Below are 13381 nucleotides of genomic sequence, written 5' to 3'. Positions count from 1 at the left end.
GTGCAGAGACTGCTTTGGATTCTCTGTCTCCCTCTCCCTCTCCCTCTCCTGTTTGCATGCTCTCTCTCTCAAAAATAAATAAACATGAAAAAAATTTTAAATGGGATTTATGTTAATCGACTCTAAATTCATCCACACTAAAATAGTAACTAGGTAATCAAGCACACATGACATGAAATTCTTCCTAGACTTGATAAATGGAAAATAATGAAGTGGGAGAGGACTAGGAGGGAAAAAGATGAAGAAGAAAAAAATAGCTTGGTATTTTAAAGAAGACAAACGATATATTTTATAATTTTGCCTGTCTTTTACTTAGTGATATTTATTTGAGTGAAGGAAAAACAACCTGTTCAGAAGTATTTCTGAATTAACTGCTGGTGTTTCTTTTCCACTTGGCATCGTATGTGAAACATTTCTTTTAAAGCATATGCCAACTCTTTTCAAAGGGAGCTTTGTTTCAGATGATCCATTAACTGAGGTATCATTATAGAAATTGGGTCAAAATTCAACGTATGATGCAGAACTCCTTAGTACAGTTTATTTTTCATTTTCCTTTCTCCTCCCCTTCAATGTGTCTTCAAACACATTCTTCCTCTTCTCAGTGCCAGCGTGATTTCAGAAGATTCTGTAACAAGTTCTCAGAGGCCCATTGTGCAGTAACAGAGAATTCTGGCAATGAGCTAGCTGTAGGTTCTGTCCTTGCCTGCTTTCCTGAGTGGAAGGGTGCCCTCATCCCTCACAAATGACAGAGTAGGACAAGTGTGGCCGTGGCCTGCAAACTTGCCAAGCACTAGGAACCCAAGCAAGAACTTGTCATGCCAATCAAACCTGTTGGGTGGATATGTGGGCAGGTGTTGAAGAACTTTTCTGGAAGAAGTATATGCAATCTCATTGTAAAGGGGATAATGGGTGTGGGAAACAACTGGGAATAAAGTTCCCTAGGGTTTACTTGCTTTCCCAGTCGCTTACAAAGTGGACCCAGTGTCCCATGTTCTTTTGAATTGTGCTTAGGGAATGTTTTTAGTTAAGCTTTCTCCACCCCCACCCCAATTTCTTTTTGTCTTAGTCGAGGGGATCCAGAAAATAATCATGGACCTTCTAGATGAGTTTAAAGACGAATTCCCTACCATCCTAAGATTATCACGGTCTGATCAGGTAATGTGATTTCATAACTTTGAAAAGGATTACAAAAAGTATATTGAATTTTTAATATACCAATTATTTAATGCTTGATTTTGAGATCAGTGCCTGTTGCTTAGGAAAAAATTAATTTTGTCTCAGAAAAACAAATTTCAAATCTTATTGTGTAAGTCTATGGAAAGCAGAGAAATGGTGGACAAGGAAGTGAGATAGATACATAAATCTATCTCCAGACTGGAAATCTGGAACCTTTTTATAGCCACAATTGCAATGCATGTAGTTTGCTACATTTGCTTAAGATTTGCTTAATATAAAATCAGAAACATATCTAGATATATTTTAACTAAAATCTATGGCAATTAAGTCAGTGAAAAAACTGATATGAATTATAGTAATAGAAACATAAATATGGTATGGGTATATGTTTTAATGTGGAAAGAAAATAGTGATACCAATTTAAACAAAGCATATGTGCATATGTTTTGTATAACCTCTGTTCCCAAAAGAATTTGCAACAGATAAAATATTGGGAGTTGGAGAGTGGATAGGTTGAAAAGATATCTGATCAGGAAAAAGTAATATCTTGTAACATAATTTACTTCAAAGTACACAGCTCTTAATGGATAAGTGTATTTTAGTCATCTAGACCACAGTTAGAATAGAATATGTTGTAAAGTTACACAGTACAGTAATAACCTCCTTATCCAGATATCAGAGTTTGGGCAATGTCAAACATAAGGATTATAGCCAAAACCTGGAAATATACCCAAAAAAACTCTCTGAGTAACATAGTAATCCCAAAGTCTATATATTTCATTCCAAAGGAGGGATCTTAGAACCACTTTTAACCATTCATCCAGACCACCAGGCATCAGACATTTACTAAATACTTTCCTATTGGCTGGGACTGGGGACAGGGAATACAGAGATAAAAACAGGATTCTTTCAGTCAATGAGCTTAATCTAGTGGAGTCAATTGGAACTGTAAACAAGTAATTGTCTTTGGAACATGGTAAGAGGTAAATTTATCTTTGAGGAATGAATGGCTCTACCATTCTGAATGGTCAGAGAAGGATTTATGGAAGAAAGATGCTCAAATTGGTCTCAAAGAATGATTATAAATTTTCAAAGTGAAAAAAGGGGTAGGGTAAGTGGATAGGAACAGAGGAAGCAGTGTCACTTAGGTCAAAAAGTATGAAACAGCATAACATGTTCCCAGAATATCAAGTAAATCGGAACCAATGGTATGGGTTTTGGGTGTAGACTTTGGGGAGGGATGATGGTGAAGTGCAGGTATCTGGATACATAGTGGGAAGATGGCACCCAGATGGTGGTCCGCCAGACAGCAAACCAGACTCTATAAATCTGTATCTTAGACTTGGCGTCTAGTTGTTTCCCCCTTTTACACTCCCCTAGTTTTAGTATAAAATCTTTTTAGACAAATCTTTTTGGACATTTTTCTTGAGTATGCTCTGGAATATTACGGGAATATTACGGTAGGAAATGGGCAGGTGACCATGCTTGGTCTAGAATGTAAAATGATTAAGGCTAGCACACTAGTGGCAATGATTCCTGAGGAAGCCTCAAGGTGAATCCTAGGAAGCCAGAGACTGGTCTGGAAACCCCTCTTGCTGCTTCCACATTGTGATTCTCTCACCATTGCCAACACTAAAGAATGAAAGAAGTTGCAGCTTTCTTCACAACTCCCTTCATCTCTTCCTACCCTCTGACTTACCTCATTATCACTTGAGCCATAAATTTGGTTTAATAGTGAAATAGATTGATACTCTGATCCCAAAGAAAGAACTCTGAGTTCCTATTTCCAAGTCACTAAAGTCATTTATTTATGAGAACTTTACCTCTTTCAGAGAAGAATATAAGCATAGTTACTTTATTTCTCATTTTCAAAACACTTACATTGTACTTTTCCCACCAGTTTACTATGAAGAATGTGTTGCTGAGATTGGCAAGAAACCCAAGTTGTTAGGGGATACTGTACAGATGGAAGTTACTTGTACTTCAACAATAAATTATTCAGAACACAATGCTAATGCTTGGATAACGAAATTATTTTTAAAAGGTCAGATTGTAAATGCTGCAAATTTTATTTTTTTGGGAATGATCCATAGTTCCCAAACATGCTGAAAGGAGTGGTTTTAATAATACTTAGGGGGCTTTAGTTAATTGAGTTGGATTTCATGATTAAATTAAATTGAGTTTCTAGATTTCATGATTAGTTTTTAAAATCTCTCTTTTTAAAAATTTTATGCATTTATTTATTTAGGAAAAGGCCACCTTGTTGGCCTGAAACAAACAAACAAAATGTCTGGTGGGATTTGTATAGAGGGACATACCGAGAATAATGGTTATTAAATAGTTCTTCATGACTAATGATTTGAAGGAAATTTTCTTCCTGGGGCTGAGAAAATTTAATTTTAGGCTCTTGGCTTGAGGTCATGGCTTCTGAAGTCATGTGTTCTTCAGTAGAACCCATATCCCAGTACCTTCAATATCCACTTCCTTTAGCAAGAAGTAAGTTTTAAAGGTTTACACTTGCCAATTGCAACTGATTTCTTCATGAGGATTTAAAAATATTAAACTTTTACATTTGAACAAGTGAAAACTGTATTCTACAATTAGGGAACTAAAAGTTTTAATTCAGATGAACTTTTACTTGAATGAGAGAAATCTTTTGTGGTAAATAGGGTCAATTTTTGTGGTTTTAATTATTAAAGGTGATTATGTGTTTTATTCTGTAATTATCTTGCATTTAGCCTTATACTATAAAATTGGGAGTAGTAAATAGAACATATTAGAATCCACTTAAATTTTGGATTTTTATAGCTGTTGATGTACTTTTCTGAATTCTCTTGGCTTTTTTTTTTTTTTTTTTTTTTTTGAACATGTGGGACAAAACTCTTGGGGCTGCACCTATAATGTCTGGAAATCATTTTTAATGGTGTTGATATTTCTAAATATGATGAGAATAGGAGTGTAACTAAAGTGTTCTATAATTAAGTTGTATTTTTGTTTTTGGTGAGTTGTTATGGCACTGTCATAATTGTGAAAGTTACAGAGCACATTGTACACTGAAAACTTTCAAGGTGATTTCTAATTTAATATTTGGTATACTTATTTCTCTCTATTAATCTATTTTCAGATAGTCTTCATTCATTCATTCATTTCAACAAATATTTAGAGCACTCTATTTTGTGTCAGACACTATTCTAGGTACTGGGGAAAGATCAGTGATCCAAATGGATATAAAACACTGCTGTCATAGAACTTACATCCTAGTCAGGTAGAAAAACAAGAAACAAGTTTATTTATGTTAATGGTATGTATAAGAAGAAGAATAAATATAGTAGAAATATGAAATAGGGGTAGAAAAGGGAAAACAACTGACTGTTAAGTTAGGGTGACCGAGAGGGTCTTAGTGAGAAAATGATTCCTTTTTTTTTTTTTTACTTCTTTTTTTTTTTAATTGAGAGAGAGAGCATGATCGGGGGGAGGAACAGAGAAAGAGAGAGAGAATCTCAAGCACACTCCACACTCAGCACAGAGCCTGATGCAGGGGTCAGTCTCATGACTCTGTGATCGTGACTTGGGCCAAAAATCCAGAGCCAGACACTCAACCAACTGAGCCACCCAGATGCCCTGAGAAAGTGATTCTTAAGAAAGACTTGAGGGAAGCCAGGGAGCAGACCTTGGTACCTTTGAAGAATCAAATGGCATAGCTAATGCAAAGTCCCTGAGGTGGGAGTATACCTAACCAGCTCAACAACTAGTGAGGAGGAAAGGAGAGAAAAAGACAATGAGGGTAGAGAGGTAAAAATATGGCAACCTTTGTAGCATTTGTAATTCGGCTTTTACACTGAGCATACTAGGAAGGCACTGAAGCAGCTGAAAAGAAAAGCAAGATAGGATCTAAGTTTTACTTGTATCTCTCTGGCTGAGGTGTTGAGGAGTAGAATGGCAACAGACAAGGAGAGAAGGAGAGAGACCACTGAAGAGGCTCCTTGACTACTCTGGAGAAGAGGTGGTATAAATAGAATGGACTGAGTGCTGGCAGAGGGCATAGTGAGAAGTGGTCAAATTCTAGGACTATTCAGAGAAAGAATTGAATGAGACTTGCTGACAGGCTGGTTTTTTGGATGTGGAGTAGTAAAAAGCTGATGTAATGGAAATCGGAGTTCAGCGTGAAAACTGCTGATGTTAGAGAAATGGGCATGGCTCTAGAAAACAAAAAGAAAAGAAAAAGGGAAAGCAGCATACATTCAAAGAATGGAGGTCAAATAGTGAAATCTGGAGCAGGATTCTCACAACAGTCTGATTAACTGATGCTAGGTTTCTAGTGATAAATGAACATTGCCTGGTGATGGTGGTGAGGGGAGTTGGAATTTCTTTTCATACATTTGGTAATGTACTCTGGTGATGATAATGACAATAAGAATCATCTAAACTTGCACACTTTGCAACCAATTCCAGGATGCTTAGGCCAGGAGTCAAACAAAACAAAACAACCCAGGGAAAAGAAATGAGCACTTCTTAATTTGAGGTCAACATTTACATTTACACACATAGTTTGGGAGGAAAATACATAGCATAGATAGTAGACAAAAGGAAAAGCTGGTAGCTCAACGAAAGGACAAAAACTTTTTATTTTAAAATATTTTACTGGAGACTTTTTCAACAATTCACTAAATGGGTACCTGGGTGGCTCAGTTGGTTAAGCATCTGACTTCGACTCAGGTCATGATCTCGCGGTTCATGGGTTCGAGTCCCACATCGGGCTCTGTGCTGACAGCTCAGAACCTGAAGCCTGCCTCAGGTTCTCTATCTCCCTCTCTCTCTGCTCCTCCCTGGTTTGTGCTCTCTGTCTCTCAAAAATGAATAAAAAACGTTAAAAAAATAAAAATTCACTGAAGACTGAATTGGAATCATTACCATAAACTGGTATTTTTTTAAATGTTTATTTATTTATCTTGAGGGGGAGGGGCAAAGAGCAAAAGAGAGAGAGAGAGAGAGAGAGAGAGAGAGAGAGAATCTTAAGCAGGCTTCGCAGCGCTGTCAGCACAGAGCCAAATGTAGAGCTCAGTCTCATGAACTGTGAGATCATGATGTAAGCCAAAATCAAGACTCCAATGCTTAACCAACTAAGCCACCCAGGTGCCCCAGTGAGTTTTTTTGTTTTTTTGTTTTTTTGCTTTTTTTAGAAGAGGAACATCTTACTCTGCGTCTAAAGGACTGTAAGTAGCCTCTGTTGTTACCTTCCTATTCTCAGAGTCACAAAAACCCCACTTTATATCCACCCCAGTACCCAGATTTGCTTTCTAATACTATTTTTTTTAATGTTTATTTATTTTTGAGAGGCAGAGGGAGATCGAGTGCAAGGGGGAGGGACAGAGAGAGAGGGAGGCATAGAATCCCAAGCAGGCTCCAGGCTCTGAGCTTTCAGCACAGAGCCTGAGGCGGGGCGTGAACTCACGAACCCACGTAAACCCATGTGAACCCACGTGAACCCACGTGAAATCATGACCTGAGCTGAAGTCAGATGCTTATCTGACTGAGCCACCCAGGCACCCTGTGGTTTCTAATACTATTCTTAAAAGCATTAATGGTCTTCTTGGGAACAAGTTGATTGTATGCTTTGTGTCAGGGGAAAATAAAGGGGTCAGAAACATTTTATTGCTGGAGGTAATATTTCTTTCAGAGGTAACTGAAAGTTTTGAAAAAGGAAAGCAATGTAAAAATCATGAAGGGAAGCAAAGTCATCAAATTGTAACTATTTCAGCATTAAAGGGAAACAAAGATGATATTAATTAGGAACTGGTTGAGTCTGTTGGAAAAAGCTCTGAATTTATGACAATACTGAAAGGAGAAATATGCAAAGGGCACTAAAGAATTATTGTAATGTACACTTGAATTTTTTTAAAATACCATTTATCATAAATGCTGTATTTATAATGATATTCAAATTCAAATGATATGATCCTACAGGAGAATTTTGATTAACAGTTTATCAATTACAAATAGACTTATTTCTCTACAGAGGAAAATATTTAGAAAGGCAATGTTATAAAAGAGGAGAAGTTTGAACAGATCAATCTAGTATAGTGTTTGGGGGAATGAATCAAGATTAGTTAACAGAAATATCCGAATAAAGCCAGTGAATCCAGGCCAACAAGTACAGATCACCAAGACTTTGTAAAGGCACAAAGTACAGAGAGGGAAGCTCCATAATGTTAATGTCTTGCATCTGCAAAAATTAGAGTCCTTAATACACTGAATGACTATTAGATGAAATTTCAGTATAGTGTGCATGTCCCACTGCTGTTTGCCCTGGCATTATGCCTCACTTTATGATTATAAATTATGAGAGAAAACACAGTAAACTGTAATCAGAAGTAAAACTAGACATTCTAGCTGCTCCAACTTAAGGAGGAGTCGGGAAGAAGAATCAGCGAAGCAAAGCATAAGATCCCAAGAGAAATTGAATCTGTATGTGCAAGAGCTTTGGCTATGGCAGATAATTGTGGTTTCTCTCCCTGGTGTGCTCGAAACCTAGCTATAATATCAAGTGATAGCACCTGTGTGTGATTTTGCTTATTTTACCCACCACCTAATTCCTTTTAAGGGTTTCTCTACCCTAAATTGGCTTGGAATTGCAGCAATTCTAGCAGCCCGCAACTTAGATTGTTTTCTGGACTGTTAGTATTGACTAGAAGGGTTGAGACAAAAGGTAGGCTAATGGGACTTTTTCAGTAAAGTTAACAGATTTAAAAAAAGTTTTTTAATGTTTATTTTTGAGAGAGAGAGCACGAGTTAGGGACAGACAGAGAGGGGAAGGGACAGACAGGGAAGGAAAGAGAATATGAAGGAGGTTCCAAGCTGTCAGCACAGAGCCCAATGTGGGGCTCATACCCATGAACCTTGAGATCATGACCTGAGCCAAAGTCAGATGCCCAACTGACTGAGCCACCCAGGCACCCCAGTAAAGTTAACAGATTAAACCACAATAAGACACCAGATCTGCAGAAATACATCCCCATTGACAGGCTAGAACAGCTTTTGGTTATCTCCAATGACAAATGCTCAACAGTAAAAGGAGTATTCAACTTTAATGACAAAAACAGCAATAATAAAATTATTTCTTCAGTATAAAAGTTGATGCATTTAAAGTTGATGCACAAAAGTTGATGCATAAAAATGATACATAGTACTTTAGCTCTTCAACAAATGCATGTTGCTCATTGTAGACCAAAAAAAAAAAAAAATCCGAATAAAAGATGTTTTGTGTTTATATATTTAGACTCAATAAATAGAGGTTCAAAGTTCCTTATTTGTGTTATGAACCATTAGTTTCCCCTAAGTCACATACAAAAAAGCCAGAATAGCCCATAAAATTACTTAAAGGAATAATGGCAACTATACTTGCCTGTTGCCTGGAATGCAGTCTAACCGCATTGTAAGTAATTTCTCTGTGGTTCACCTTCTGGTCCAGCAGGGAAAGATCTACATGTCATATGTTTTGCTAATGCCACAATTTTCTTCTGTCAGAATGTTCATGGAAGTTTTTAAGTTTTTACAAGTAAAAGTTCCTTAAGCTCGTTTATTAGTATATTTTATTTTCTTACATTGCACAATGCATTATGTATGTATGCATTATCACTTAAGATTTTAAAGTAAACTGGAGAAATATTTGTAACAGTTTTGGATAAGAATTATTGTTTGAATTATTCAAACACTGAATAATATTTGAATAAGAACTGTTTGCTTTTGAAAGTGCCCTTAAAAAAATCAATGCAAAAATAAATAAATGCAGAGAGAAAAATGAAAAATTTAGATCTTTTGGCTAGTAACTTAAATTCTAGATATTTATGCTAAGGCAAAAATCATATATTTATTCAAAGATTTAGGTACATGGGGTGGGATGTAATTATCGGACACTGAGTATATGCATAGGACCATGCATAATGTACTGTTATGCGGTACTTGGTCTCGGCCTGAAGTAGATTTTAATGATCCACTGGAGAATCACACATCAGTCACTTTTCAGAGGCTTATTTTCCAGAAAAGAGAACCCATGCGAAACCCATCCAAAATCAGAATGGCTGTTGCTCTAGCGAAGATCAACCGAGGAACATTAATTCAAGGATTAAGCAGCATATCCAGATCTTCCAAATCAGTGGCCAAACTTCTGCAGCCTCAACTTGCTTGTAGACTTTTAGAATTAAGGGACATATCGCATCATTTGCTGAGGGAGCTTAATGCACAAAAGCATCCCGTATGTAACATGCAGGTGAGTCAATACTGCATGTGCACAAGATATGAAATTGCAAGATCTGAAAAATGAAAATGTAGCACATTTGGTTGTCCTACATGTAAAACATGAATATTTGGATAAGAAATGAATGGTTTGGCCTTTTTCCAATATGGCATATATATTCTGGTTAAAGTAAATCTGAAAGAGGAAGTAATGTGGACTTTTTTCCTACTTTGTTATGTGACTGAAATATATGAAACTGTAAATTTCAAGTGGTTCAACCTAAATATTAGCATACAAATTACCACTTATAGCAAACCTAAAACTAATTGTATAACAAGCCTTAAAAATAATTTTGTTCCTTTTTCCTCATAACCTTGCTATGTTTCCAAGAAAGTCTTTGTTTGACTTAACATATTTGAGTACATTCAACTATAAACTCATTTTGATAGACCCAACAACATCCAAGTATATTTCAAATTACATGTTCTACATGGTTTTGTTGAGGGTCTGTTATATTTCGTTAAGGACAGCAGCTTTTAAAACTTTTTCAGGACCAGTTTCCTTTTTTCTAAACTTTATGGTGTAGAACTCTGGGTTTTTCCATCTGGGCATTATTCAAAGCATTCTAAATGTTTGCTACAAAAGATTTGGAATCCTGCAAGTCTGGTACCTAAACCCCAGAGTGGGTCATTTTGACTCTGTTGTTGAAAGGAGAAAAACTCTCACTCAAACGGAGTTAAGCCAGAAAGATGTATTAGTTTACATAGTTGAACAATCTAGAGTAGATGAGGCTTCAGGATATATATAGGTGCTCAAATGATGCCTTCAGGGTCCTGTTTTTCTCTTTTCCCCCATCTCCTGGCTCTGCTTCCTCTGTGTAGACTACATTCCCAGACTGACTTTTCCCTTCATGGCTACAAGGTGATTTGCAGCTTTCCCAGGACTCCCATCCTTCCAGGTTCAATTAGAGCAGCAAAGAATGAAAGTCCTTGACCCAGCATTCCTGGACAAGTCCTGAGTTTCACTCTTGGAGGTGGGCTTACCTCTAAACCAGGGAAATGGGATGCACTGACTGGCCTAGGACTTGTTGCCTATTTTTTCTCTGCAGTGAAGGTTGGAGCTCCATCCAGATCACATGACCAGAGAATGGGGGAAAGGATGAATCATCAAACAAAATTTGGGCTCTTTTGAAAAGATGAGCGAGCAAATGGATGATGGATTGCTAGAAGCAACACAATATCCATTACATAGGAATCTCTCTTTAATCAAAGATTTTAACATTTTCAGAAATAACTGGATAGTTCAATTATGAATTGCTTGAGATAGCCATTATAAAAATCTCCCTTATAATACCTGATGTTTGAGAAAGTAAAAAATGCTTTGTGTTTGTTAACTACTGGATTCTCTAAGTATTCCTGTATCTTTAGGTTGTCAGAAAGAAATGTCGCTGAGCTGTATAATTGACATAAGAAGTGTTCTTTGAAGAATATTTCTGTATTTATTATGAAATCACATTTAAAGACACTATCCATTATGTTATTTAATCTTTCTTTTTGCTCGTCTTTGGTAAGTTAGAACTGAAGAAGAATCTGTGATTTTACACTCTTTTGAAACTAACAAATTAGCCTGCCACAGGTACACACACACACACACACACACGCGCGCACACACACTGACCGACTGACAGACACACAAGACTCCCTTGAATCAGGGACAGAGATTGTTTATTATCTACTGCAAAAGCAGCAGCCAGAGCAATGTCTTGTGTCATTCCCATACCCCCTCATTTCCCTCAGGACAATGTGATGAGAGCCACATGATACCTATGCATATAGTGAGTTGCATCACAGGAGAGGAGCCTGAAATTAGGAGACTCAGCTTTTATAGGAGTGTTGGTGGGGCACCTGAGTGGCTCAGTCAATTAGGCGCCCAAATCTTGGTTTTGGGGTTGTGATATCACAGTTGGTGGGTTTGAGCCCCATGCAGAGGCTGCTTGGGATTCTCTGTCTCTCCCTCTCTCTCTGCCCCTCCCATGCTTGCACTTTCTCTCTCTCTCTCAAAATAAATAAATAAACTTAAAAAAAAAAAAAAAAGGATGTTGGTGTATCTGCTCAGCCTTGGGAGGAGGGGTGGGAAGGGAGAGAAAGACAGAGAGGTTTAGGGAGAGAAGCAAATGTCTCCAGAGGGGGAAGTTGAAGGCTCTTGGGAAGTACACTTCTAAATCTCTCCAGAGTAACATATTTTCTCTAGCTTCAAAAACTGTTTCCTATTCAAACATGTGCTTTGTTCAGAAGGTCCAATCTGTACAGGAATGAGAGACATCCATGGAAGAATTGTCTCCCAATACTCATGAAGATTCAATGGCAGGAAAAATAATCTATCTTTCTAGTTGAATTTGTGTTTCCTTTTATCTAGTCATAAGAACTAAGAAACATCACACATTTGCCTTTTTGCCCTGACACTGAATTTCACAGGTAAATTTAGAGCTTAGTTGTGATAACTTATTCCAAGAAGTGAGAGAAGCAGGATGATGGAGTAAATGACCTGTCCAAGGTCCATATGCTGACTGTGACAGTCTCTTTGACATCATTTCAAAATCAACAGCTATGAAATTTCTTCTCCTTTGCTCTTGTTCTAATTGTCTTAGAATATAGCTTTAATTTTTAAAATTCTTACTGATAAAATATTTCAAAACATATAAAAGGTAGTTTATCAGAAGTCCTATCCAAATTTAAATTGGTAGTAATATTTTGCAATGTTACCTTCAGATATCTCCTCTATAAAAAGAAATATAATTAACTATGTCCCAATCCATTCCCCATTTTTTTCTCTACCAAAGGAAATCATTATCCTGAAGTTGATGTGAGCATTTCTATGCATACTTTCATATTTTCGCTACATTTGTACACATCTATTATTCTTCATATATTTAAAATTTATATAAATGATATACTATACTTATCCTTCTGTAACTTTCTTTTTTCACTCAACATTTTTTTCAAACGTTTATTTTGAGAGAGAGAGAGAGAGCGTGCATGTGAGCGAGTGGGGGAGGGGCAGAGAGAGGGAGAGAGAGAGAATACCAAGCAGGCTCTGTGCTGACAGCAGAGGGCTCAATCTCACGAACCATGAGATCATGACCTGAACCAAAATCAAGAGCCAAACACTGAAATGACTGAGCCATTTAGGCACCTGTACTCAACATTTCTGATATGAGTAGCTATGGTTTATTATTTTATTTTGTTTGTGGTATCCCACAACTGTTTTTATTACAAACAGTATTTCAATGAACACTCTTGTAAATGGCTCCTTTTCCATGTGTGTAAGATACTCTCCAAGGGTACATCTAGAAGAGGCATTACTGGGTTATGAGGGATGCACATCTTCAATTGTATTAGCTGTTGTCAAAATGCTTTTCCCTTGTGAATCATAGTGATTCTTGAATCTGAGGATAATTTCTTCAATTCTAGAAAATTCTTAGCTATTGTTTTTTCGAATATTGCCTCTTTCTCATTTTCTCTAATCTCTTATTCTGGAATATCTATTCAATATACCTTGGACATTTTCATTTTATTCTTTATGTCTATTTACCTTCCTCATATTTTCCTTTCACTTACCTCTTTTTCATACCTGCTGGGCAATATACTCACACACTTACCGCTCCACCTTTTTGTTCCTAGCACAGGGAATCTTTCTTTAAAAAAAAAATGTTTATTTTTTTGAGATAGAGAGAGAGAGAGGGAGAAAGAACATGAGGGGGAGGGGCAGAGAGAGAGGGAGAGAGAATCCCTAGCAGGCTCTGCACCACCAGCACAGAGCCTGATGCGGGGCTCCATCCCATGAACCATGAGATCATGACTCGAACCAAAATCAAGTCAGATGCTAAACCAACTGAGCCACCCAGGCACTCCAGAAATCAATCTTTCTTTCTTTCTTTCTTTCTTTCTTTCTTTCTTTCTTTCTTTCTTTCTT

At 37.0% G+C, this 13381-nt stretch overlaps 1 protein-coding gene across 2 annotated transcripts in view; it reads left to right on the top strand.

The window, feature by feature from the left end:
• The first annotated feature begins 337 nt into the window (after window positions 1–337).
• The window catches only part of SPATA9 (spermatogenesis associated 9), a 23754-nt gene continuing 10710 nt past the window's right edge, over window positions 338–13381 (top strand). The window contains exons 1-3 of one of the 2 annotated variants that reach the window (XM_049647607.1): window positions 338–851; window positions 1067–1155; window positions 9215–9442. In XM_049647607.1, the coding sequence (XP_049503564.1) occupies window positions 842–851; window positions 1067–1155; window positions 9215–9442 (327 nt within the window). In that variant the 5' untranslated portion in view covers window positions 338–841. Of the gene's footprint in view, window positions 877–1066; window positions 1156–9214; window positions 9443–13381 lie in introns of both variants that reach the window. The other variant, XM_049647606.1, reaches the window with a different exon arrangement.

Source organism: Panthera uncia (genome assembly GCF_023721935.1).
Source record: "Panthera uncia isolate 11264 chromosome A1 unlocalized genomic scaffold, Puncia_PCG_1.0 HiC_scaffold_17, whole genome shotgun sequence".
Lineage (NCBI taxonomy): Eukaryota > Metazoa > Chordata > Mammalia > Carnivora > Felidae > Panthera > Panthera uncia.
Note: the sequence above shows the minus strand (reverse complement) of the source record. Positions and strands in the feature narration are given on the sequence as shown.